At 33.3% G+C, this 25,822-nt stretch overlaps 1 protein-coding gene across 1 annotated transcript; it reads right to left on the bottom strand.

Annotated features, from left to right (window-relative positions):
- Positions 1-820: 820 nt before the first annotated feature.
- On the bottom strand, positions 821-22,678 carry LOC112707277 (probable terpene synthase 2). The gene is made up of 7 exons (XM_025758954.3): positions 22,393-22,678; positions 21,201-21,480; positions 20,709-21,087; positions 19,031-19,249; positions 18,711-18,852; positions 2,605-2,853; positions 821-1,276 (listed from the first exon to the last, which is right to left on the bottom strand). The coding sequence occupies exons 1-7, from the start codon at positions 22,501-22,503 to the stop codon at positions 980-982; spliced, it is 1,677 nt and encodes a 558-aa protein (XP_025614739.1). The 5' UTR covers positions 22,504-22,678; the 3' UTR covers positions 821-979.
- Positions 22,679-25,822: the final 3,144 nt, after the last annotated feature.

The raw sequence follows: 25,822 nt of genomic DNA, 5'->3' as shown, positions 1-25,822 counted from the left end.
AAGTTTGATCAAATAGTTAAGAAATTTGAATATGCATGGTGGACTTATAGACAGATTTGTTTAATAAAATAAAATAATGATGAAATTTATAAATATTTATTAGAGAGGAAACATTATTAGTTGTTGGTATAATTAATTGTTTTACTAATTTTTTCTAATAAATATTATATTCTTTAAAAAAGCTCGTCTAAAGGATCAGAATAAAATAGTATGTTGATATAAAAGGTATTTTTTGTCTAAAGCAGGGAACAAAAAAACTGACACTAGATAATCAATACAAAATTAGCTAACACTATGTTAATATTAAAGTTACAATTTTGCTACGTAGATAACAGTAAATCTAAACAACATGAATAATAATCTGCACTCTCGTTCTATAAAAGATGGGAAAAAAAAAAACAGTCCATCAAAAATTATCTTTTAAAAGATCTTATTTTCACCTATAAAATTTTAACTATCTATCTTCTAACCCTTTTATCATTGTATACCTCCTCCCCAAATTCTCATTGCACCGTCGGTTTCTCCCTCACCAGCCAATTTTAGCACTGTCGATCTTTTTCTCCATCAAGCTTTCTGTTTAAAATAAAAATACCCATCCACATACGTAGTAAAATAAACATCCAACAAATTTCATTGTATCTACTAAAATCCAATCCAAGTTAAATAAACATCCACTTTAAAATAAAAATAATCATTCGTATACCAAACCATCTTTACAAGACATGAGAAACAAACAATATATAATACTGAAAAATAACATAAATATAATTAATTAATAACTAATTAAGGCCTAATGGAAACACCGCTATAGTGCCTCATATTAGTCAAAATCTCATTTTTATTTGACACACTTTAATTAAAATCCCTATTAATTCGGGTAGAATTTAACCCTCAAACTTAGAACCATACAAGATACAACAACAATGGCCAACATATATAAGAAAGCCATCTTTAGTTGATTTCTTTCTACATAAAACCGCTACACGACGATGGGGTCCAAAAGCAGTGTCACAATGTGATCTTTCAAAAGCTCACAATTGGTGTATTTATCCTCAAAGTTTAAATAATAAAACTCAGTTACACGTGCTAAATTAACAATGCAATCAATCAGAAGCTTTGGGATATTTTTAATTAACTTGAGGTACTCTTCATTCATCTTCTTCCAACAATTATCGATATCCTTGTTGATGAATTCATAGGCCTCCTCTTGTGAAAAGTCATATTGCTTCATGCAACATTCCACTGCAGATGCAACATGTTTCCTTTGTTGCTCAAACTACAAATAATTGAGTAATACAAAATGTTGAATTATATGTATCATCAAAATAAATCTGATAAACTAAATCAATTGAAAACTCATATATGTATATTATCTCAGTTTTTAAGTCAACTATTACCAATATATTTAAATGTAAAATAGGTCTAAATACATTAAAACTTCATAGTTTTATCTATAAAAAGTCAAAACGCAAGTTATTTTAAAGGAGTATATATTAGCAGGAACCTACTTGTTGACCAACCTCTCTTTTCAATTTTTAGGCATTAATATAATTTATTAAACTAAAATATTAAAATTATTCTAAATTATATAATATTTAATGTTTGTTTAGTCACATTTTATTATGTTTCACATTTTAGGTTTATGTCTATATATAAGCTATAAGCTATAACAATATACAAAGAGGATTGTCTCTTTTTCTCTCCAATTTATCCTTCCATTCTTACCCATGTTAAAAATTGTCTAACCACAGATATAGACAAACCTATAGATAATAGTTATAAATAAGCATATATGGTCTATGTATAGATAATAATGTTATAAATATTTTTTTCTTTACTTTATTACAGGTGATATAGTGTAATCACCACTTTTATAATAATTTGCTAGACTTTAAATTTATTTATTCCATGGATTATTGTTTGTATAAAAGATTTATAAAATTAAATTATTTTTTATTCATCATTTATTAAGTCTTTTCAACCAATCATATCTATAATAAAAAAATATGGGGATACTGTTTAAAATAAATACATTCTAAAAACAATAGAAAAAGTGATTGAAGAAGTATAATAATGCTTGTAAAACCGCTAGTATATATAATATGTGTAAAGTTTCCAATTTAAGGATAGAGGTTCAATTTTTCACTAAAACCATTTGGTAATCAAACTTAGAATATCCACTTTTTCTATTATATATGTATGTAAAAGATAACATATTGTTATATATTATTTTAAATTACAATTGACTTTTGATGAATATTGTTCTTATTAGCTAGATTCACGTTTTAAGAAAGGTTAAATGGATCAAATTAATATGTCTTAGAAATTTTAAAATAAAAAAATATATTGAGATATAGTAATAATTTTATATCGTACTATTTAGCTAATAATGTAAATTTCTTTATAAAACAAAATTCTTAAGTTTCATATATACCAATACTAATGAGTTACTTAATCTCTGTAAACTTATAATTGATCATAATTTTTCAAGTAAACTATAGTGATTATCTATAACTCTCTCCCTTAATATTTACATCATATAGACACACATACAAATAAGTTGAAAAGCATGAAAACAAAAACTTTCTCAGAAATAATCTCTACCTTATGTGAGGCCGAATCATTCTTGATCCTTGCAATAGTAGATGCAGCTTTTAAGATGGCTGGACAATCAGAAAGCCAATCAAGCGTCTCTTTGGTTGCAAGTTCTTTTACCAAAGCAATAAACACTGTTAAGACAGCAGGGTATCCACCCGATACAAGTCCCATAACCTTGTACTCATCGTATGTTGGGATATGGCCCTCATGGCACCATTTTGCTTCAACAAGGTAGGCATGTGCCATCCTAGAAAACTGTCAGCGCAATAATTAGACTCATTAATTAGCTAGCTGTAGCAACCCTCAATTTTAAAAATATAAATATAAATAAGTTACAATTTATTTTATAAAATTAGAGTTCCTTATTTTTAGAAAATTATTTTTATTATCAATAATTAAACTAATTTTATAATAATTTAAATTTAATTAAATTTATATTATTATTATTATTATTATTATTATTATTATTATTATTATATATACTTACCGTAAGTATTAAATTGCATTATAAGTTGATATATATTATATTCATTGTATTACTATTATTATTACTATTATTACATTTATTGTTATTATTAAATTACCATCATTACTATTGTTAGTATTATTATTACTATTATTAATTATAAATCATAGAAAACAAAAGGTGGTTTATATTTTACATTAGGTTACATATATATTATTATTATTATCATTATGCATTAGGTTACGTGTGTGTATATATATATCATAGAGAAACTCAAGGCGGTTTAGACATAATAATAAAGAAAGTCAAGGCGGTCATATATATATATATGTACGTGAATAACGTAAGAGAGAGGGAAGAGCATAACGAAGAGAGAAAGGGAGAAAACGTAAATTTTTCTGAACTTCGGGCTTCGATTTTTTTGAAATCCGTAATTCCAATCAAAAATCTAATCCGGTAAGAGTATTCGTAACCTCCTCCTCTACACGTTAACACTATTTTTGATTAGTGGAAGTTGACAATGACGTAGTTCCTCTTTTCTTTGGATTTGGCCAACGAGAGTTTTAGGAGGTAAAGACGATTCTGGACATTTTCTTCTTCGATAGCTCAGTCAGATAGCTTCTCCGGAGTTTTGAATATTTTGATTTCGTACGAAGGTATGGTTTTGGTTTCTCGTAGTTAATATTTTATGTCACGTGAAAACTTAGGCTAGATGACCTTAAGATAGGAATGAAATGAATGAATATTTGATGGATTGTGTATATGGTATAAAATGTGAGGTTTAGCTGTTGTCAATAATTTGCTGTTGAAGTCGGTCGGTTTGCAAAAAGATTTAATATTGGTATTTGTTTGATTATGAAATAATTTGTTACTGGAGATGATTTGAGTGACTGAGAGGTGTTTGGTTTGATAGTTGGGACCCTTGAAGGGTGGCAGAAATTTGAGTCTTAGAGGAGATATTGCCAAAATTTCTTTAAGAATTGGAGTTTGATTTGAGGTGGTATTTTACAAAGAAAGAGATTATTATGTGGCTTGTGTATTTGAGACTATTTGTTGACCCTCTGTCGCAAGATGTGACCGGGCACTTTAACTTCCCGGATTCCCCCATGGGCATGCATATATATATAAATATTGAATATTATATTGAGCTTGGAGTTCGTCTCCATGGAATACTATATTATTGAGCTTGGAGTTTAACTCCATGGAATACTATACTATTGAGCTTGGAGTGTGACTCCATGGAACATTATATTTGAGCTTGGAGTTTGACTCCATGGAATATTATTGAGCTTGGGGATGCGCGCACAGAGGGACTGTCCAATGGTTAACTACCAGGACTTGTCGGGTTGGCTGTATAACCGACAGATGAGACTCATCAGCCATAGGACAGGCATACATCATATGCATTTGTTTGTTTGCTTGAGTGTGCATTGTTTTGGTTTGCTTAACTGTTTAATTCTGCTTATCCGCTACTTGTTCTACTTGCTGTAAATGCTTCTCTACCTGTGCTTTTCTTGCTTGAACTATATGTGTATGTTTTCTGAGAAATCCTTCTTGGCGAAGGTGTGAGGAGAGAGGATTGTTCCACCAATGATTCGGAGGAGTAGAGGAGACAGAACGTGAATTATTAGGTTAAAGTTAGATTCCGAATTAGAATACCTTAGACAACTTACCAAATTTCTGGTTTAGTTGAATTCTTAAGCGGAAATCTGAGTGTCGAAGTTCTAGGAATGCCTCTGGCTTTTCCGAGACCTTTTATATTAACTATGCGGGCACCTTTACCATACTGAGAACCTCCGGTTCTCATCCCATACTATGTTGTTGTTTTTCAGATGCAGGTCGAGAGACACCTCGTTGAGCATTTGGGTATCCTCCTTACGAGCGAAGAACTGTCTTTTGGACTGTCATATTTTGTTTTAGGCTATGTATATATGTTTATAGAATCTCCGTATGTATATTTTGTGTTTTGTCCCTCCTAGAGGTCGACTTGGAGATACAGGGGTTTATTTTGTGGTTTGAGTTTTATTTTGGGTTGTATATAAACATAATTATATACTCTGGTCGGCCTTAGCTTCGCAGGTCGAGTCTGGAGCTTGCTATCTGAGTTTTGGAACTCTGATATGTATATATATATGTGTTCAGTTATCTTTCGATTTTACCTGTCCGTTTTACGAATATCCATGCGAGTGTGTCACGATTTTCTGTTTATCAATTTGTTTAGCTTGTTCTTCAAGGCTCCTAGATATGATTTTACCCAACTATATCTATGTAGATATCATTTTCTTTTAGAGGTCGTAATACCTTGCCACCTCTGCTTTACGACTTAAGCGTAAGGCCCTGTGTGGTAGGGTGTTACATTATGGTATCAGAGCAGTTCGTTCCTATAGAGCCTGAGGGATGGACTGATTATGCTTCTGGGCATACTCTGGGTGTGTGTATGTGCTATTAGGATATCTGATTGATATATGTGGCATAAACGTTCATGAGCATGCATTTGGAACTTGAAGCATTAGACTTGCGATATTGAGACTGATCAACTTAATATCACTTGTTTGGTGTGTGAAGGACCAGATGTCGACTCACGGACGCGGTCGCGGCCGAGGTAGAGGTAGGATAGGCACTTTTACTCCTGGCCTGGCAGGGAATGATCCAGTAGACTTCATGGCTGCCCTGGGAAATATGGCTGCGGCTATGCAGGCGACAGCCGAGGCACTGGGTAATCAGATAAACCAGGGTAATCATGGAAACAATAATGATGAGGATGGTCCCATGACACTTGCTACATTTCTGAAAGTTCACCCTCCGACCTTTAGGGGAACCTCAAATCCCACAGATGCAGATAATTGGATTCAAGCTATGGAACGGGCACTGCAGGCTCAGCAGGTTCCTGAGGAGCAATGGGTTGAGTTTGGAACTTATCAGCTGCAGGGTGAGGCTCAGCATTGGTGGCAGGGGACACGACGTATCCTGCAGCCAGATGGCGCTGTGATTCCTTGGGAGGTTTTTCGAACAGAGTTCTATAAGAAATACTTTCCTAATTCAGCCAGAAATGCCAAAGAACTTGAATTGATGCAGTTAAAGCAGGGACAGATGACTGTTGCGGAGTATACTAGCAGGTTTGAGGAGTTATGTCGCTTTTCTCGTATTTGTCAAGGTGCGCCTGATGATTTTGCTGAGTGGAAATGTATTAAGTATGAGGGAGGTCTTCGAAGTGATATTATGAGCTTCGTTGCACCAATGGAGATCAGAGTGTTTTCAGAACTGGTAAATAAAAGTAGAGTTGCTGAGGATTGTCTGAGAAAGGCGACATCAGATAAGAGTGATCAGCGAATTTTTGTTAGGAGAGATCAGGGAAGGAACTTCGCCCCTAGAGGACAAGATTTTAAGCGAGGCGGTTACACCCCACAACCACATTTGGGTCAGAATAACTTCCAGAGATTCAGTAATAATAACAGTCAGGGAAGAGGCAAAGGAAAGCAAGCTCAGACCCCACCGAATGATTTAACTTGTAGGAGGTGTGGAAAGTACCACCCGAATACTCCGTGCAGGGCTGGTTTAGGTGTATGCTATTACTGTGGTGAAGCTGGGCATTTGTCTTGGAATTGTCCAGAAAAGAAAAAGAATCAAGAAGCTGGAAAGGCACAACATCAGGGACGCGTGTTCACTATGACAGCGGATGGTGCTGGAACCGCAGATACTCCGATTAGAGGTAATCACGCACTGATAATCGAAATTTCCGACTGCCTTGCGTAGTAAATAGCACGTAGCATTCATTGTAGTACATTACTGAGTTGTGAGCCTTGTGATTTTCAATTGAGCGATCGACTAAAAACCTCCGAATGGTGAGACAGAACGATAGTTGGTCAGCTTAGAAAAGTGACTAAATTCTTGGAGAATAATAATAAGAGTGGCGCAGCAGTAGTGGGTTGAATTATTTTGAGTATACAACTTAAGTTATACATAAAGAACCGGAAATGTTGAGAGTTATGCGGGACAGTTACCTGAAACCCGGAGATGGTAAGTTATGAGGAAGAGACATGACATAGGTTGAACCCGTAATTGATAATCGGTTATGTGTCAAGAGAAAGAGTAAGTTGTGATAGATTTAGTGTCAGAGGCTGAACCAGTTTCGATTGAATTACGAAAGGTGACACCATTAGAATCAGCAGAACCTGGGAGCTAGATGAAGCGAGTATTAGAAGCGATAAACTCGTCGTTCCAATACCAACCTGCCTTATAACCTTTCTGCATCAAGTTTATCTTGTATATTCCACCTTGCGTAGACTTTTAAGCCATAAGAATATCCTGAATTTGCAAACTAAACATGTCAAATCTTTCTATTTTTCTTTGACATGTTTAAGAAGGGAAGTTACTTAGTACGAGTCTCTTCCATTTTATATCAATTTTCGAGGGCGAAAATTTTTATAAGGTAGATAGGATGTAGCAACCCTCAATTTTAAAAATATAAATATAAATAAGTTACAATTTATTTTATAAAATTAGAGTTCCTTATTTTTAGAAAATTATTTTTATTATCAATAATTAAACTAATTTTATAATAATTTAAATTTAATTAAATTTATATTATTATTATTATTATTATTATTATTATTATTATTATTATATATACTTACCGTAAGTATTAAATTGCATTATAAGTTGATATATATTATATTCATTGTATTACTATTATTATTACTATTATTACATTTATTGTTATTATTAAATTACCATCATTACTATTGTTAGTATTATTATTACTATTATTAATTATAAATCATAGAAAACAAAAGGTGGTTTATATTTTACATTAGGTTACATATATATTATTATTATTATCATTATGCATTAGGTTACGTGTGTGTATATATATATCATAGAGAAACTCAAGGCGGTTTAGACATAATAATAAAGAAAGTCAAGGCGGTCATATATATATATATGTACGTGAATAACGTAAGAGAGAGGGAAGAGCATAACGAAGAGAGAAAGGGAGAAAACGTAAATTTTTCTGAACTTCGGGCTTCGATTTTTTTGAAATCCGTAATTCCAATCAAAAATCTAATCCGGTAAGAGTATTCGTAACCTCCTCCTCTACACGTTAACACTATTTTTGATTAGTGGAAGTTGACAATGACGTAGTTCCTCTTTTCTTTGGATTTGGCCAACGAGAGTTTTAGGAGGTAAAGACGATTCTGGACATTTTCTTCTTCGATAGCTCAGTCAGATAGCTTCTCCGGAGTTTTGAATATTTTGATTTCGTACGAAGGTATGGTTTTGGTTTCTCGTAGTTAATATTTTATGTCACGTGAAAACTTAGGCTAGATGACCTTAAGATAGGAATGAAATGAATGAATATTTGATGGATTGTGTATATGGTATAAAATGTGAGGTTTAGCTGTTGTCAATAATTTGCTGTTGAAGTCGGTCGGTTTGCAAAAAGATTTAATATTGGTATTTGTTTGATTATGAAATAATTTGTTACTGGAGATGATTTGAGTGACTGAGAGGTGTTTGGTTTGATAGTTGGGACCCTTGAAGGGTGGCAGAAATTTGAGTCTTAGAGGAGATATTGCCAAAATTTCTTTAAGAATTGGAGTTTGATTTGAGGTGGTATTTTACAAAGAAAGAGATTATTATGTGGCTTGTGTATTTGAGACTATTTGTTGACCCTCTGTCGCAAGATGTGACCGGGCACTTTAACTTCCCGGATTCCCCCATGGGCATGCATATATATATAAATATTGAATATTATATTGAGCTTGGAGTTCGTCTCCATGGAATACTATATTATTGAGCTTGGAGTTTAACTCCATGGAATACTATACTATTGAGCTTGGAGTGTGACTCCATGGAACATTATATTTGAGCTTGGAGTTTGACTCCATGGAATATTATTGAGCTTGGGGATGCGCGCACAGAGGGACTGTCCAATGGTTAACTACCAGGACTTGTCGGGTTGGCTGTATAACCGACAGATGAGACTCATCAGCCATAGGACAGGCATACATCATATGCATTTGTTTGTTTGCTTGAGTGTGCATTGTTTTGGTTTGCTTAACTGTTTAATTCTGCTTATCCGCTACTTGTTCTACTTGCTGTAAATGCTTCTCTACCTGTGCTTTTCTTGCTTGAACTATATGTGTATGTTTTCTGAGAAATCCTTCTTGGCGAAGGTGTGAGGAGAGAGGATTGTTCCACCAATGATTCGGAGGAGTAGAGGAGACAGAACGTGAATTATTAGGTTAAAGTTAGATTCCGAATTAGAATACCTTAGACAACTTACCAAATTTCTGGTTTAGTTGAATTCTTAAGCGGAAATCTGAGTGTCGAAGTTCTAGGAATGCCTCTGGCTTTTCCGAGACCTTTTATATTAACTATGCGGGCACCTTTACCATACTGAGAACCTCCGGTTCTCATCCCATACTATGTTGTTGTTTTTCAGATGCAGGTCGAGAGACACCTCGTTGAGCATTTGGGTATCCTCCTTACGAGCGAAGAACTGTCTTTTGGACTGTCATATTTTGTTTTAGGCTATGTATATATGTTTATAGAATCTCCGTATGTATATTTTGTGTTTTGTCCCTCCTAGAGGTCGACTTGGAGATACAGGGGTTTATTTTGTGGTTTGAGTTTTATTTTGGGTTGTATATAAACATAATTATATACTCTGGTCGGCCTTAGCTTCGCAGGTCGAGTCTGGAGCTTGCTATCTGAGTTTTGGAACTCTGATATGTATATATATATGTGTTCAGTTATCTTTCGATTTTACCTGTCCGTTTTACGAATATCCATGCGAGTGTGTCACGATTTTCTGTTTATCAATTTGTTTAGCTTGTTCTTCAAGGCTCCTAGATATGATTTTACCCAACTATATCTATGTAGATATCATTTTCTTTTAGAGGTCGTAATACCTTGCCACCTCTGCTTTACGACTTAAGCGTAAGGCCCTGTGTGGTAGGGTGTTACACTAGCTATGTAGGTGGAGACTGTAAATCACCAGATTATACATAATAAAAAAACATTTTTTATTAATATTAACCAATAATTTTAACTAATACTTTATTTTTATATTATTAGGATCTAAAATTTAATATTTAAAATTTACAATTTAATTCAGAATATAAAATATTAACTAAGTATTGACTAAAATATTAACTAAATATTGACTAAGTACTTAATCTCATCCACGGCGGATTCATTCGGAGGTCCACCCATTCGAAGATAAAGAACCTCCCTATCCAACGGAAATACTTGGATTAGTTCACGGCCACCGTGGATGATTAGAACAACTTGAACTGGAGTTTGAGCGACAATGAGAAGCAAAACGGGAATTACGAAAAAAAGTACGATGATGAAAAGAACTGGAAGAAAAGCTCTTGAGGTTAGAAGCCGACCTCCGAAGACGGAGCAATCGAGCAGATTAGGAGAAAATCCTTCTGGGAGGCGAAGATCCGTTTGTTAAAAAGATCATGCGAGCTAGGGTTTCCAGAAATTTCAAAACTCCTGACATGGATCTCTACGACGGAACAACCGATCTAAAGCATCACCTCAACAATTTCAAAAGTCGGATGACCTAGCCGATGCCTCTGATGTGATTCGTTGCAAAGCCTTCCCGATAACTTTGACCAAACCTGCAATGAATTGGTTCGATAACTTACCTCCCAGGTCGGTAACTTGCTTTGACGACCTGAGAAGGAAGTTCCTTACTAGATTTTCAATAGAAAAAGACAAAGTAAAGCACGCTCCAAGCCTGCTAGGGGGTAAAATAAGAAATCAGAGAGACACTCCAAAACTATATGGAGAGATTCAACAAAGATTGCTTGGAAATACAAAATTTATCTACTGAAGTAGTGATAATGGAGTTGGTTAATGGCCTTAAAGAAGGGTCATTCTCCCAATTCATATCCAAACGACAAATGACTTTCTTGTACAAAGTACAAGAACGTGCAAAAAAATACATCAACATGGAAAAAAATTTCCGACTTAGAGAGCCTCCCCCAAGGCCCAACCTGTCCTACCCAACTCGGGACAACGAGAAAGAAGCTCAGAAAAAAAAAGAGTACAACTTGAAAAAACCTCGAAGGTATCATAACTATACCATACTCTGAGTTTCTCTTGTAGATGTCTATACAGAGATATGTCACACCGAAAAGTTACCACCTCATTGGCCTATCAAGCATAAAAAGGCCGGAAGTCTGACAGAATATTACAAGTACCACAAGTTGTATGGATATTCTACCAATGATTATTATGACTTAAAGAATGTCATAGAAAAACTGGTCAGGGATGGTCGGTTAGAAAGGTACCTGGCCGATAGATTAGATAATCCAAGAAAGAGAAAAAGAGACGAAGACAGAGGACGACAAGAACGTCCCTTGCAAACTCCTGAATGACACATACATATGATAAATGGAGGGTTTGCTGGAGGAGGAATTTCAAAATCCTCACGTAAACGACATCTCAAAGAGGTATACCAAGTCGAAGAAGACAACGAAATTTCTGATTTACCAACCATTTCGTTCACCAAAGAGGATGCTCAAGGGGTGACACATGGTTACGACAATCCGGTAGTGATAACAATAACCTTCGCCAATGCAAATCTCCATAGAACCCTGGTGGACCAAGGGAGTTTGGCAGACATACTATTCAAGCCTGCCTTTGACAAACTCGGGCTAGAAGAAAAGGATCTGAAGGCATACCCAGATAACCTTTTCGGGTTGGAGGACATGCCAATCCGACCTCTTGGATTTATCTCACTATACACCACCTTCGGAAAGGGCACGAAGTCAAGGACGTTAAGCTTCGATTACATTATGGCCGACGTTATGTCAGCGTATAATGCCCTAATAGGTCAAACCACTTTAAGCCGAGTAGTAGTTGTCTCTACACCTCACTTGTGTATGAAATTTTTCACTGCAGAAGGAATTGCCACCAAAAAGGGAGATCAAAAGTTGGCACGAAAGTGTTACAATGGAAGCCTTAATTTGAAAGGAAACCTAGGCAAAAAAAGAAGTCAACACTATCAAATTTGGTGGTGTCCGAACTCGGGAAGAATTATGTCCCCAACCTGAAGGGAAGAGAGAAAAAGTGCAAATCGGGGATCATGCCGAAAAGACATTGAGTATAGAGGCCAACCTAAAAGAAGGTCTAAAAGCACAGCTTGTTGAACTGTTACGAAGAAACTCCAACCTTTTCACCAGGAAAGTCTCTGATATGCCTGGTATAGATCCCAAGCTGATGTCTTATAAACTCGTTGTCTTTCCAGGTTTTCGACCTGTTCAACAAAAGCGTCGGAAGCTTGGTCCTGAAAGGGCATAGGTCGTGGAACAACAGGTGCAGACACTATTAGAAGCTGAATTCATAAGAGAGGTAAAGTATCCATTGTGATTGACTAACATGGTTCTGGTAAAAAAGCAAAATAGAAAATAGAGGTTGAGTGTCAATTACACCGACCTCAATAAGGCTGGTCCCAAGGATCCATATCCTTTCCCAAGCATTGATGCCCTGGTTGATTTGGCCTCAGGATATCGGTATTTGTCCTTTATGGACGCATACTCGAGATATAACTAAATTCTAATGTATAAACCAGACCAAAAAAAAGACTTCTTTTATCACGCTGAAGGCTAATTATTGTTATGTGGTAATGCATTTTGGATTAAAGAATGCCGAAGCCACATACCAGCAACTAATAAACAAGGTGTTCCCTTCTCACCCCCCCCCCACTTAGGAAAACTCATGGAAGTATATGTGGATGACATGCTCGTCAAGACCAAAGACGACTTTGCTCTTTTGTCCGACCTTTCCGAGGTATTCTCCACAATAAGGAAGCATGCAATGAGATTAAATCCTTCAAAATGCACCTTCGCAGTAGAGGCCGGAAAATTCTTAGACTTCATGCTCACTCAAAGAGGCATAGAGGCATAGAGGCTAACCTAGACAAATGCACAACCATATTAGAGATGAAGAACCTGACTTCTCTCAAAGTAGTCCAACAACTAAATGAAAGGTTTGCAGCATTATCCAGGTTCTTGGTAGGGTCAGCATTGAAGTCTTTACCATTGTATTCAATACTAAAAAAGGAGAGTCAATTTGAATGGACCAGGAATGTGAGCAAGCCTTTCAGGATTTTAAAGCATTTCTGGACCAACCCTCTATACTTATCCGATCCATCACGGAAGAAGAGCTCGTCCTTTATTTGGCAGTGGTGAACCGAGCTATAGCTTCCACTCTAATCCGAGAAGATGAGAATGAACAACAACCTATCTACTTTGTAAGAAAAAACTTTACAATGAGCAGAGCTAAACTATCAAAAGATAGAAAAGTTTGCATATGCTCTTATCCTCACCTCTCGAAGGCTCTGACTTTACTTTCAGGCTCACACTATAAAGGTCCAAACTAATAAACCCGTGAAGCACATCCTACAAAAAATGGACATAGTAGGAAGGATGCTACAATGGGCTGTAGAACTGTCTGAGTTCGATTTGAGATATGAAACTCGGACAGCAATCAAGCCCCAGTATCTCGCCGACTTTGTGGCTGAGTACACTGAAAGCCAGGAAAGTCCGACAACTTGGAGCTTATATGTAGATGGATCATCCAACAAAGTCGGAAGAGGAGCATGCGTCATCCTGAAAAATGAGCAAGGAACTCGGATGGAACTATTATTAAGGTTTGAGTTTCCTACTTCCAATAACCAAGAAGAGTATGAAGCCTTTCTTGCCAGCTTGAAGCTGGCTAAAGAAGTTGGGACAGAAAGATTGATAGTGCTTAGTGACTCCCAAGTAGTAACTTCCTAAGTTAACGACACTTGTCAAGCCAAAGATCCCAACATGAAAAAGTACCTAGAATAAGCACAAGAACAATTAGCACAGTTCTCGAAAAGAGAAAAATGACACATAGCCCGAAAATCAAATGCCCGGCAGATGTCCTACCAGGGGGCAACAATAGGAGTCTCATCCAAAAAATTCTCTACGCACCATCAGTGTCAAAAGGAGATGCAACTCGGACATAATCGCCATATCCATCCAAAATTTAGGATGGATGACTCCCATAGTTAACTACCTTAAATTTGATATCATTCGTGAAGATGAACAAGAAGCACAAAAACTCATAAGGGAGGCACAAAATTACACCTTGGCCCACAGCGTTCTATACAAAAGAGGGATATAAACACCTCTATTAAAGTGCGTCCCAACCACTAACACCAAAAAGGTCCTATAGGAAGTACACAATGGCATATGTGGTAATCACTTACGAGCCCGATCACTAGCCAAGAAGGTGATCCGAGCCAGCTTCTTTTGGCCGACTTTGCAAAGAAAAGCGGCTGAGTTCATAAAAAAATGCACGCTTTTCCAGAAGCATGCCAACTTTCATGTCGCACCTCCCTAAGAGCTCATCAGCTTCACCTCACCATGGCTATTCGCAAAATGGGGTCTCGATCTTCTTGGACCATTCTATCAAGCTCTAGGACAAGTAAAATACCTCATAGTAGGAATTGACTATTTTACTAAATGGATTGAGGCAGAACCATTAGTGACCATCACAGCCCAGCGAAGTCAAAAATTTCTCTACAAAAATATTGTCACAAGGTTTGGAGTTTCCCACTCCATCACCACAAACAATGGAACTCAATTTACTAACTCAACCTTCAGGAACTTGGTGGCTAGCCTCAAGATAAAATACCAATTCACATCGGTAGAACACACTCAGGCCAATGGACAAGTTGAAGCAACAAATAAAGTTATACTGGTCAGGTTGAAGTGCCGACTACAAGATGCAAAGAGAGCGTGGGCAGATGAGCTTCCTCAAGTCTTATGGGCATATTGGACAACTCCTTATTCCACAACAGAGGAGTCACCTTTTCGGCTTGCTTATGGCGTAGAAGCCATGATTCTCGTAGAAATCGCTAAAGAATCTCCAAGGGTTATATTCTACAATGAAGGAGTTAATATCCAAGCACAAAAGGAAACAATCACTTAAGACCTAAAATCATTATCAAAATGAAGAAATGTTTTTTTGCAAAAATTCTAAAGTTGTTTAAAAACCACAACTAAAGCAAAATTAAAATTGTCCAAAACTAACTACCAAGACCCATAGGTCGGGCTATACATGTAAGAAAATTACAATAGATGGAGCTCCTCCTAGTAATAACGTCCTTGGACCGAGAAGAAGAGGATGGGATTGAATTAGAGAGAGGAGGTTGTTTATTAGGCAGGGATGGGGTAGCCTCATTATCCGTTTGGACAAATCTCTGAGAAGCCACCTTGGACTGGGGACCCGACGCCTTATGGTCGGGCACAGGAGCACCCTCGTCCTCCTCGGGGGCAAGGACTATCTTCCCGTCTAACACAATATTATCAAAAAAGATCGGGAAAAGGTCAATCTCGAGAGCAAGAACTCAAAATTGAGCCTTCAGATTCTCCACTATCTCGTCCATCCCCTCAGCGACACTATCCTCCAAATCCTTGTAACTATCTCTTGCCTTAACAATCTCGTCCACCAAGTCTAGCCTTTCCCTAAAGACCTTGGTGTAACTCTCCTCAGATTTCTTCTTTAAGCCCTCAGCCATAGCCAAAGTTGCCTCGGTCTGCTTAACCTTTTCCCAGGCTTTGGACAGAAAAGACACCAGGATCTCATTTTCAGTCTCCAACTCTTTCTTCGTCTCCCTCAAAAACGCCACCTCAGCTTGTAAGTTAGCTAGGGTACTCTGAGTGGCCCCTAAAGGGGTATTCTTTAGCTCCTTCAATAAGGCTACGTAGAGCCCGACTGTCTGAACCCCCTCCTCGGGCCATGACCTGGAGGTGAGATTCTATAGCAACATCATCTAACTTATAATACTATAAGAAATGATGTGCTTCTTACTCCAGGCTAAGGCATCAAAACCCTGTTCTTAAATTCCTGAGCTCAACGTCTTGCACTTCTTGGTGGCTGACCTAAGATTTGAAGAGGGTGGATGGTTTACTTGTTTTGAAGAAGGAGGTACTTGTTTCTCCAGGTTGGAGGAGATCGGCCGAGGACTCGAGTCAGGCGTAATTTTCATAGAAGCAGAGGCACCTGAGTCTGACTTAGAAGGCGAGGCCATACCTTCGGTCTCTTGTTATTGAAGATTGTGAGCGACATCACTTTTTCTCGCAGTCTGTAATATTTTCATCGCGGCCGATCGACTTAGGAGCCATCTTTTCTACACGACATCAAGAAATCAAAACAAAGTCAGAAATGAAATGCTGGAGTAACAACAAATCAAAACAAAATAGAAAGAAGGTTACCTAGCTCGAATTGGAGTTGGCTGGGATTCCCTAGAAATTTTTTGGTATCCAAATAAGGAGCACGGCCCCAGCACTCTTGGAACAGGCCAACTACACTCTCTTCGAGCTCATCTAAATTGTCGAAATTGTACTTAACTATTACCGGTTTCTCCTCCCAGTATAAAGAAAAATAGGGTTCATCGTTCTCATCAAAGAAGAAAGGTTGGGCATTATCAACAGCTCAGATTTTGAAGAAATAATTTTTAAAATTAGGGAAAGACCTGTCAAAGATGGCAAAAACCTTTCTCCCCCTGAACAGCCCGAAAGGAGACCCAACCTTGTTTCTTGGAACTAAAAGACTTGGTAAGAACAAAGAGATAGAAGAATACCTTCAGAGAAGGTCGGACATCAAGCTCTCGACACAAAAGCTGGTATATTTTTAAAAATTCCAAAAATTAGGGTGCAGTTGGGTGGGAGCGACATTGCAAGACTAGAGGATATCAATTTCAAAATTGGAAAAAGGGAGGCGGACATCTAGCTTATTAAAAAAGTAATCATAGGCATAAAAAAAGTGATGCTTCGACCTATCAAGTCGGGGGAAGCATACCCTCTCCTCGGGATTAGCAACAATTATCTCAAAATTTCTCTCATCCTCCCGACTTACATACAGCCTATGATGTCTACGAAATTATTCAGCATATTCTCTATCAATTACAGGAACGGAAGTAAGGATAGTTATATCTACCTAGGCCAGGTCGGATGAAATTTTGGTTGATATGTTATGAATTACAGATCGAGATATAAAAGGCATACCTACAAATACAACAAGCAAATTGTCACAAAAGAACTCGGACACCAATCAAAAGAAATCGGGTTATCATCAACAATTTGAAAAGGTATGAAATCAAAAATTTCTTGCACACAAAATACCACAACATACTTCTAAATACAGAAATGGTGTCACTCCCAACCACTTTAAAGTGACACTATTTGGAGGCAAACACAGCTACATCAAAGATCATAGTAATAATTCAAAGAAAACATTAAATCTTTATCACCAACAACATTTCAAACCATCATCATTAAAAGCAAATACAGGTACTACCTAGAGCAATTGAAATAAATCAGATAACAAGAAAAAGGTAAAAAAGAGTACCAACCTCGAAGAAATAAAAAGGTAGAAGGGTACGATTGAACGGCGAAAATGCGAACGGTGGCCCTCTCGAAAAATGAAAACAAAATTCTATAAAGCTTTAAGATGAAGGAATCTTGAATTGGGAATGGATGCACGAAAGAAGTTCAAAAAAAGTGAAAGAAAGAGAGAGAGCAAACGTTTCAGAAACGGAAAAAGAAAGAAGAGAAAAAAAAGTGAAGAATTTATAATACACAAGGGGCAAAAAGGATATTTTGCACCCCTCTTTAAAAGTAACACACGGATCCTCAGAAAAATGCCGTGTAACGTACGCTACGTCATTAAGGAATAATGCAACGTTTTAAAAATTTTGAAACACATCGAGTACCTTACCTCTTGAAGGCGATGTACCCGACGAAGGAAACTGGAGACAAAAATGCTCGAGCCCGACCTTATGAAGTTTGGACTCAAGCAGGGACACTATTTATACTCTAGTCGAAAAACATAAAGTCATGCCCAATTAGGAAAAAGGCCCACCCAAAAAGGGTGGCCACTTCTACTTGCCCGACCTATTAAGAGGTCGGGTACGACAAGGGAGGTCCAGTCCCACTTATCTGAATAACTACTTCCCTAAATCTCTCCTACTATCTCTACCTCATCTAGAAGATAGATCTCAACATACCCCTAAGAAAAAGGGAACGATTATCCACCAACAAAGGTGAAACTACTTCAAAAAGGTGGTTATCTATTCTACTATAAATACACGGACACTTCTGAGGTATATTCAAGTCCCAATCTACTAAAAATCTGCTTAAAATTGCATGTACCACCTCCTACCTCTTCACGAGAACCTCGGCACCAGAACAAGTTGGTCACTACCTTGAAAAGAATCTGGACTTCATGTTCAAACTCAAATCACTTTCAAGTAATCCCATAACAGGACCAACACTTTTTATTAATATTAATCAATAATTTTAACTAATACTTTACTTTTATATTATTAGGATTTAAAATTTAATATTTAAAACTTATAATTTAATTTAGAATATAAAATATTAACTAAGTATGGACTAAAATTAATAAATTTTATTAGTTAAAATATCAACCAAAATATTAACTAATATTAATAAAAATTGTTTCTAACATTTCTCGAAAAGAGAATTATAGTGATGACTTTTGTAAATGACCATAGGACATTTTAACTAATCTTGAACATTAATTTGTATGGGACCAAAATTTGTTTATATATATAGAATAAGAAGCTTACAGTCTGTTTAACATGTTGCAAGACGAAGCATGATTTTCCACTCTCAGCAGTCAATGACTCCATTTCAACCCAGAACTCTAAAAGTGCATTAAAAACCACTTTGAAACACTCTGGAAGAGATGCAATGCAACTAATGTCCCATCTGAAAAAAGAGAAAAAAAAAGAAGCTAAAAACTAAATATGAAAGTGAAATAATCATCAGTAGGTCGAATTATTAGGAGAATAATATAATGGCTAACAAAATGAATTCAAAAGCTTTGCATTGAGATAATAATATCTTAATGAAAAATTGGTCATCAATTGTTTACTAAAATATCTACCTTTGCATTGCCTCTGTGAAGAGCTCAAGCTCTTCAATTGTGCCATAAACATCATAAGTATCATCAACAAGAGAGAGAATTAAGATTGCTTTGGCCGTCATTCGTCTTGCAGTGCTGTATTTAGGCTCAGGGTTTACACCAAATGGCCAAATGAATACTTCAACTACTCTATCTCTTGCATAAGGGACTTTTCTTGCAAAATCTGATTCTATCCACCACCTGTGTAATATTACTAACAAGTTATATATCTATTATTATTGTTAGAGATATAAACATTCATGTTATCTTCTTCTATCCATTTAAATTTTTTAAATAAGTGATTTTATGATAAATATAGTGGTCATATATAGCAAATGCTTTATAATGACAAAAACAAAACGTTTTTCAGAATACGATGAATTGAATTATGCCCATTTTTATAACCTATTGAGAGCTTCTATTTACATGTATGCATAGGAGTAATTTATGATATATGCATGCACGGGATAAATTTTTAATTATGAGTAGACTTGAATTTTCTATTTTAATAGAAATCTATTTATATTTTATAAAAATTGATCCCATAGTCATATATATACTAAAGTCATTTTACATTTAAGTGATGATATATAAATTATTTATAATTTTATCGTGTAAATATTATGGTAAATGTTATTTTATTATAAAATTAAGTATATATATATTTTTTTCAATCTTAATGTTACTTCTTACAACGGTTTTCACAATAATTAATAAAATGACTCATACTAATAAAATCTTTTCTTAACAATATTAATGTCCTCTTAACTATTCGATTTATATTTTATAACAGTTGTCGTAATAATTAACAAAATTAATCCTACAACTAAATATTTTTTTAGTAATGTTAGTTGTTTTTTAAATTATTCAATTCGTATTTTTTAAAACATATAATTTACATGTATATAGCAATTAACTAGAAATAATATTTGAAGTTATAATAATGATGATAAATGTTAAAAAATATTGAAGCCTTACAAAAGAGTAGTAATAAAGAGGATGAGTTATAAAATCAATAATGTAAAGCACACTGCATGTTATAAGATACTTAAAAAAAATCAATTCAAATTAAAAAAAAACATTAAAAATAAAAAAAAAGTTAACTTTTGAATTGAATTAAGTAGTTAACTAGTGTTATTTTATTTTAATATTTATATTTTAATTTTATCTAATAAAAATATATACAATCTATTTGTACTTATCAAAAAAGTTGATAATATAAATATATGAAGTTTTAATTTTTGAAATAGAAATTAATAAAAATACAACGATGCTATGTGCGCATATAAAGTATTATTACTTATATAAAATACATATTAAAATATAAAATATACATTGAGAATAAAACAACACAAATATTTATACCTAAATATATAATGACTAATTTTTTGTGTATATATAGCATTTTTAGTAAAGATAATCTTTGATATTATATAAATAATTACGAATCTTAAAATATTTGTAAATGTATATTTTTTTGTGATTAAACTTTAATTATTTCACAAATTATTTTTCTATTCATATTTATAATTATATATTTAAAATTATTTTACAATATTTATTAATCGCTACTATCATTTATTTGAGTCTGTGCAACGCAGGGATTTCATTCTAGTTTATATCAATAAAAGAGCACGTGGCTAGCTTTATAAGTACTTACTTGGTGTTACTACCAACTTCTTTTTGATGCCATTTTTGTACCATATTGAAATCTAATTTTGCAAAGTTTAGAAAATCGCCTTTGTCATGCGAAGGATTCTTTGTGTAGAAAGACATATATGATTTTGCCCTCATTCTTGGAATTGACTTGTGAAGTGGTTGTTCTAAACTCTGATTGATTTGATCAGCAAGAGATGGACTCAACTGATTGACAATAGACTTAAGTTTATTGTAGGTGAACTCGTGTGCTTCTTCTAGTATCTCTTCTCCATGGATTCTTAATTGTGCAGCTTCATACAAACTCCACATTCCTTTAACATCTTGAACAACAATAATTTCATAGAATTCTCCCTTTCTATTCTTGAATTTGTTGAAAATATCTGTGTGATTCACATACATACTAACTAGTGTGAAACATTTAATTTATAACTAATTGATATGAAATTTTTTTGTTATTGAAATTATATAAAAAATAGACAAATTCTATACATACCTGATGAGATGTGATATCCGTTTTGTCGAAACAAACGAAAGAGTAATGCAACAGAGTAAATGTCGTTTTCTTCAACAGCAAGGCCATTGTAGGTAAAATTATTATGGATTTGTGCTAATGCTTCATTAATTTCACATTCAAAATAATAAGATATACTTAAACGTTGAATTGAGTCAATTAAAATTAATTTTTGTGAGATGTTATTATCACTAGAAGAGAGATACATTTTTACTATCTCTCGATACTTTTGAACTTCTTGTTTCATAGTTTCATCGACTTCCTGCAAATAATTTAAACGAATGAATTGAAGTTTTCACGGAACATGAAAATATTTTAATTAGATTTATATGATATCGCAAAAGAGTTCAAAAAAAACATTTCAACTATACTATATAACCTTATGTTTGGGAGTTAATATTATGGACGTGGTATATCATAAAGTTAAAGAAAAATAAAAAGAAAATAAAGAAATTTATTAATGATAAATACATAAATTTTGGGATGGTAAAAAACTTTTTGAAAATAAACAAAGAAAAATAAATAAATTTATGAACGATATATATATATATATTGTGTGATGATAAATGCATAATTTTTTTTAAGGTAAACACAATATTTTGAATGAAGTATACGAAGAAAATACATAAATTTATTGAGAAAAAAACATAAATTTTGTTAAGATAAACACATACAATATTTTGAAGAGAAATAAATAAATAAATAAAACAGAACATACAGGAATTTATTTATGATAAACAAGAAAATTTTGTTATGATAAACAGTAAATTTTTTTTGGTGAATACATATAAAATTATTGATGATAAATTTGGAAATGTTGTGATGATAAACACATAAATTTTTTAAAAATATTATGTTAAAACACAAAAATTATATGATAGTAAACAGACAATTGTTTATTAAGAGAAATAAAGAAAGAATACGCAAAAAATTTATTTATAATAAACATAAAAAATTTATGATTATTAAACACACAATCTTTTTAAAGGTGAACACAATTTTTTAAAGAGAAATATAAAAAAATATAAAATTTATTGACAATCAACATAGAAATTTTATATTAATAAACACAAAAATATTTTATGTATAATAAAAATTATTCAAAAAGATACCACGATAATATATGTATAACAATACTCATATCTCATCATACAAAATTAAATAAGATGTATACCAAAGATTCAGAATCAGCATATTTCAAGAAAGTATCGTGCCAAATGCTAGGAGCAAAATTTGCATAGCTTCGCTTTGAGTTAGAAGGAGCATGTTGACTTGAAGTCATCATTAGAACTAGATGATGATAATGTATGGTACTAGATAATGAACGATGTTAAGGAGTTAACAGCCAATAACTATATATAGAATATGGTTCATTCATGCAAAGGGAGATGAGTTAATGTCCTTAGCATTTTCAAATGTGAAGCTGAAAGGGACATGTATGGTACTAGTTAATGAACGATGTTAAAGAGTTAAGAACCAATAACTATATATAGAATATGGTTCACTCATGCAAAGGGAGATGAGTTAATGTCCCTAGCTGGATGCCCATTTTCAAATGTGAAAAATGTATGGCCCAAGTGGACAGCTAAGCTATGTACGAAACAAGATTCCTTTTTATTTTGTCTTGTTAAAAAGTGAGTGAAATCTCTAGAAATTCCTCAATTAGAGGATTGCATATCCTTTTATGAGTTGTTCAATTTTGATGGGAGGAATTTAATTGTGTTATCTTGATTAAGAGCTAATTTGAAAAGTAGTAAAAGTTTTTTTTAATTATAAAAAGTTATATTATGCGTGTTGATATTATTCGTGAGAAACGCTTCTAACTTTTTAGAAGTTAATTGAGAGTTTTTAAAAAAAATAAAAAAAATATTATTTCTTTTTTTTTAAGAAGTTATTTTATCACTTTTATTAAAAAAAAATTGACTTTAAAATAAAAAAGACCATTGTGCTACTTTCATTTTTTGTTTTGTGAAAAATGTTTTCAGTTTTTACTGAAAATATTAGCCCTCTACCACTATTTTTACGTAATATTTTATCTGCTAAAAGTATTGGCCTTCCACCATTTTCACACAATGTTCTATTTACTAGGAGTACTAGCCTCTAACCGGATTTTTTCTCAATAGGGTCATTCCCTTATTTTTGCAATATATCATCACACCTTTATATATCTCTTCATGTACGAAATGTTTGTTTGATCTTTTGTATGTTCTTTCTAAAAAATTCATGAAAGTGACAAGTCAAAAATTTAAAACAAATTGGAATGAACAAAATACTATTATATTCATAAAAATATATAAAGAAGAGATGGTGACTGAAAATAGATTTCGAACACATTTTAACAAAGTTGATTGGACAAATTTGAAAACAAAATTCTTGAAAGAAACTGATTTGAATTATGAGTATAAATAATTTAAAAATAAATAGGATTAGATTATGTAAAATCAACATCCAATATTAAAAGATATTTATTATCATCATTATTTTAATATCTATTCTCTTGTATAAAAAATTGTATTTTTTGAGTCATTAAAATAAGTACTTTATAACTAAAAATCTAAACACAAAATAACTTATTCATAAACTGTTATTAATAAAAAATTTTATATTTTAAACTCTTTTTCAAAAAAACTTATTTAAGAAATTTACTCAAACTAAGCCTAATGCTAACTATTCTTTTAAGTTCCAACCTTAGTTAATTAAACCAAACTACTAAACTATGGTAAAATTCTTTTTGCAAATTAAAAGAATGTTTAAATAAGTCCCAATTTGTAATTTTAAATTCTTTTTTTCCAAACCACTCAATTCATCAATCAATTTCAACTACAAGAAATTAAAGAAAAAAAAAGCTGAAATGGAACAAAAACAAAACGTGGTCATTTAGGCATCTGCAACGGTACTCTTCCATTATTGAAGCATAAACCAGCAACCACTACTCCAAGTTTAAAGACAGGACCCGTTTCACCCGCACAGATTGATTTTTGTGGCGGTGTACGGACATACTGGTGCGATCACCTCTAATAACGTATGGCTAAAAGACAACTTGATTGTAATTAATAGCTAATGATGCATGAAATGCAGGTCCATAAGAAAATGGATCTTCACTTAGTTTATACATATGTGTGTAATCCTCGAGACCAAAAGATTTGAGAACAGAGTAATGAATAAAAACAAAACAAAAAAGTTTATATACAATGGGTTATTTGTAATTCTTGCCTAAGAAGTTCGGACCAATTTCATATTCCCAATAACTTAGCCACAATACGTGTGTGTTTGGATTGTGGTTTGTCAAACTGGAATTTGAATAGAAGTGATTTTATAGAATTGATTTTGGGTAAAAATAAGTTTGTGTCAACATAATTTATGTTTGGCAACTCTATACCAAAATTGATTTTGATAAAATAAATATTGTTTGGATAATATTAGTTAAAATCAATTTTAAATAGATAATTACTTAACAGGACATGATATTAAATTATAATGTTATTTTTTTATACATGTTTAATTTTCTTTTTTATACTTTTTTTTATATTTTTTTATATAGTATATTTTTAATACTCTTAGTACTCTTTTTTAGTATGTTATAATTTTTAACTATTATTATTTATGTTTAATTTTTTTGTTTAATTTATTTTACTTAATGGAATCAATAAATTCTATTATAAAAAATAATAATAAATATAATACACAAAAATTATAATTATAAGAATATATGTCAAATAAAAAAAAATAATAAATAATATAAATAATAAATAATAAAAAAAGAGTAAATAATAAAAATTCTATAATAATGCAATAACATATATAAAGGATAAAATTGATAAAAAAAAATAAATGTTAAAGGTAGTGACTAAAAGCACGTTAGTGCAACGGAGAAGTTAGAAATTATTGCTTTTTATAAACGTGATTTTATGAACAAAATCACTTCTGCTTTTGTAGAAAAGAAAATTAACCAAATAAAATAGTGAAGCTTTCAAGAAGTTCATGTGCTTTTTTTCCTTCGAACGTGTACCCATAGTTAGAGTACATAGGTTGAACGTAGGAGTAGAACCATTACATGTTTATATAAAAGAAAAGAATAATGTTACACATTCAAGTCTTTTTGTTAACCAAATCCAATCAAGTTAACCAAATCCAATCAAGTTGGTCTAAGATAATAAAATCAATAATGATTAACATTATTCCAAATCTTATTGTTTAACTTGATTAGACTTAGTTCATAAAAAGACTTGAATGTATAGTATTACTCAAAAAATAATTACATAAAAGAGTAGCCTTTTAAATTAATAAATTGTTGTAGTCTAATGATTTAGGAAGGTGCACAATGAAAGACGGCACATAAATATACTAAATCGTAATATCGACTTGATCATGTGAATATTTTCTTTGTAGAAAGACATATATGATTTTGTCTTTATTCTTGGACTTGATTTGTGAAGAAGTTTTTCTAAACTTTGATTAATTTGATCAGTGAAAAATAGACTCAATTGATTGACAATAGCTTAAATTTATTATAGGTGAATTCTCGTGTGTTCCTCTAGTATCTCTTCTCTATGTCACTACAAGAAAATTATCCATTTAGCTACTTTTGAAAAGTGTAGCTAAAA

This window comes from Arachis hypogaea, chromosome 8 (assembly GCF_003086295.3).
Source record: "Arachis hypogaea cultivar Tifrunner chromosome 8, arahy.Tifrunner.gnm2.J5K5, whole genome shotgun sequence".
Taxonomy (NCBI): Eukaryota; Viridiplantae; Streptophyta; class Magnoliopsida; order Fabales; family Fabaceae; genus Arachis; species Arachis hypogaea.
Note: the sequence above shows the minus strand (reverse complement) of the source record. Positions and strands in the feature narration are given on the sequence as shown.

Coding starts and splice junctions, on each gene's coding strand:
- LOC112707277 (XM_025758954.3), bottom strand. CDS start 22,503: ATGATGACTTCAAGTCAACATGCTCCTTCTAACTCAAAGCGAAGCTAT. Junction 21,088..21,200: donor CGGATATCACATCTCATCAG/GTATGTATAGAA, acceptor TGAATCACACAG/ATATTTTCAACAAATTCAAG. Junction 18,853..19,030: donor TTCACAGAGGCAATGCAAAG/GTAGATATTTTA, acceptor CTCTTTTTTCAG/ATGGGACATTAGTTGCATTG.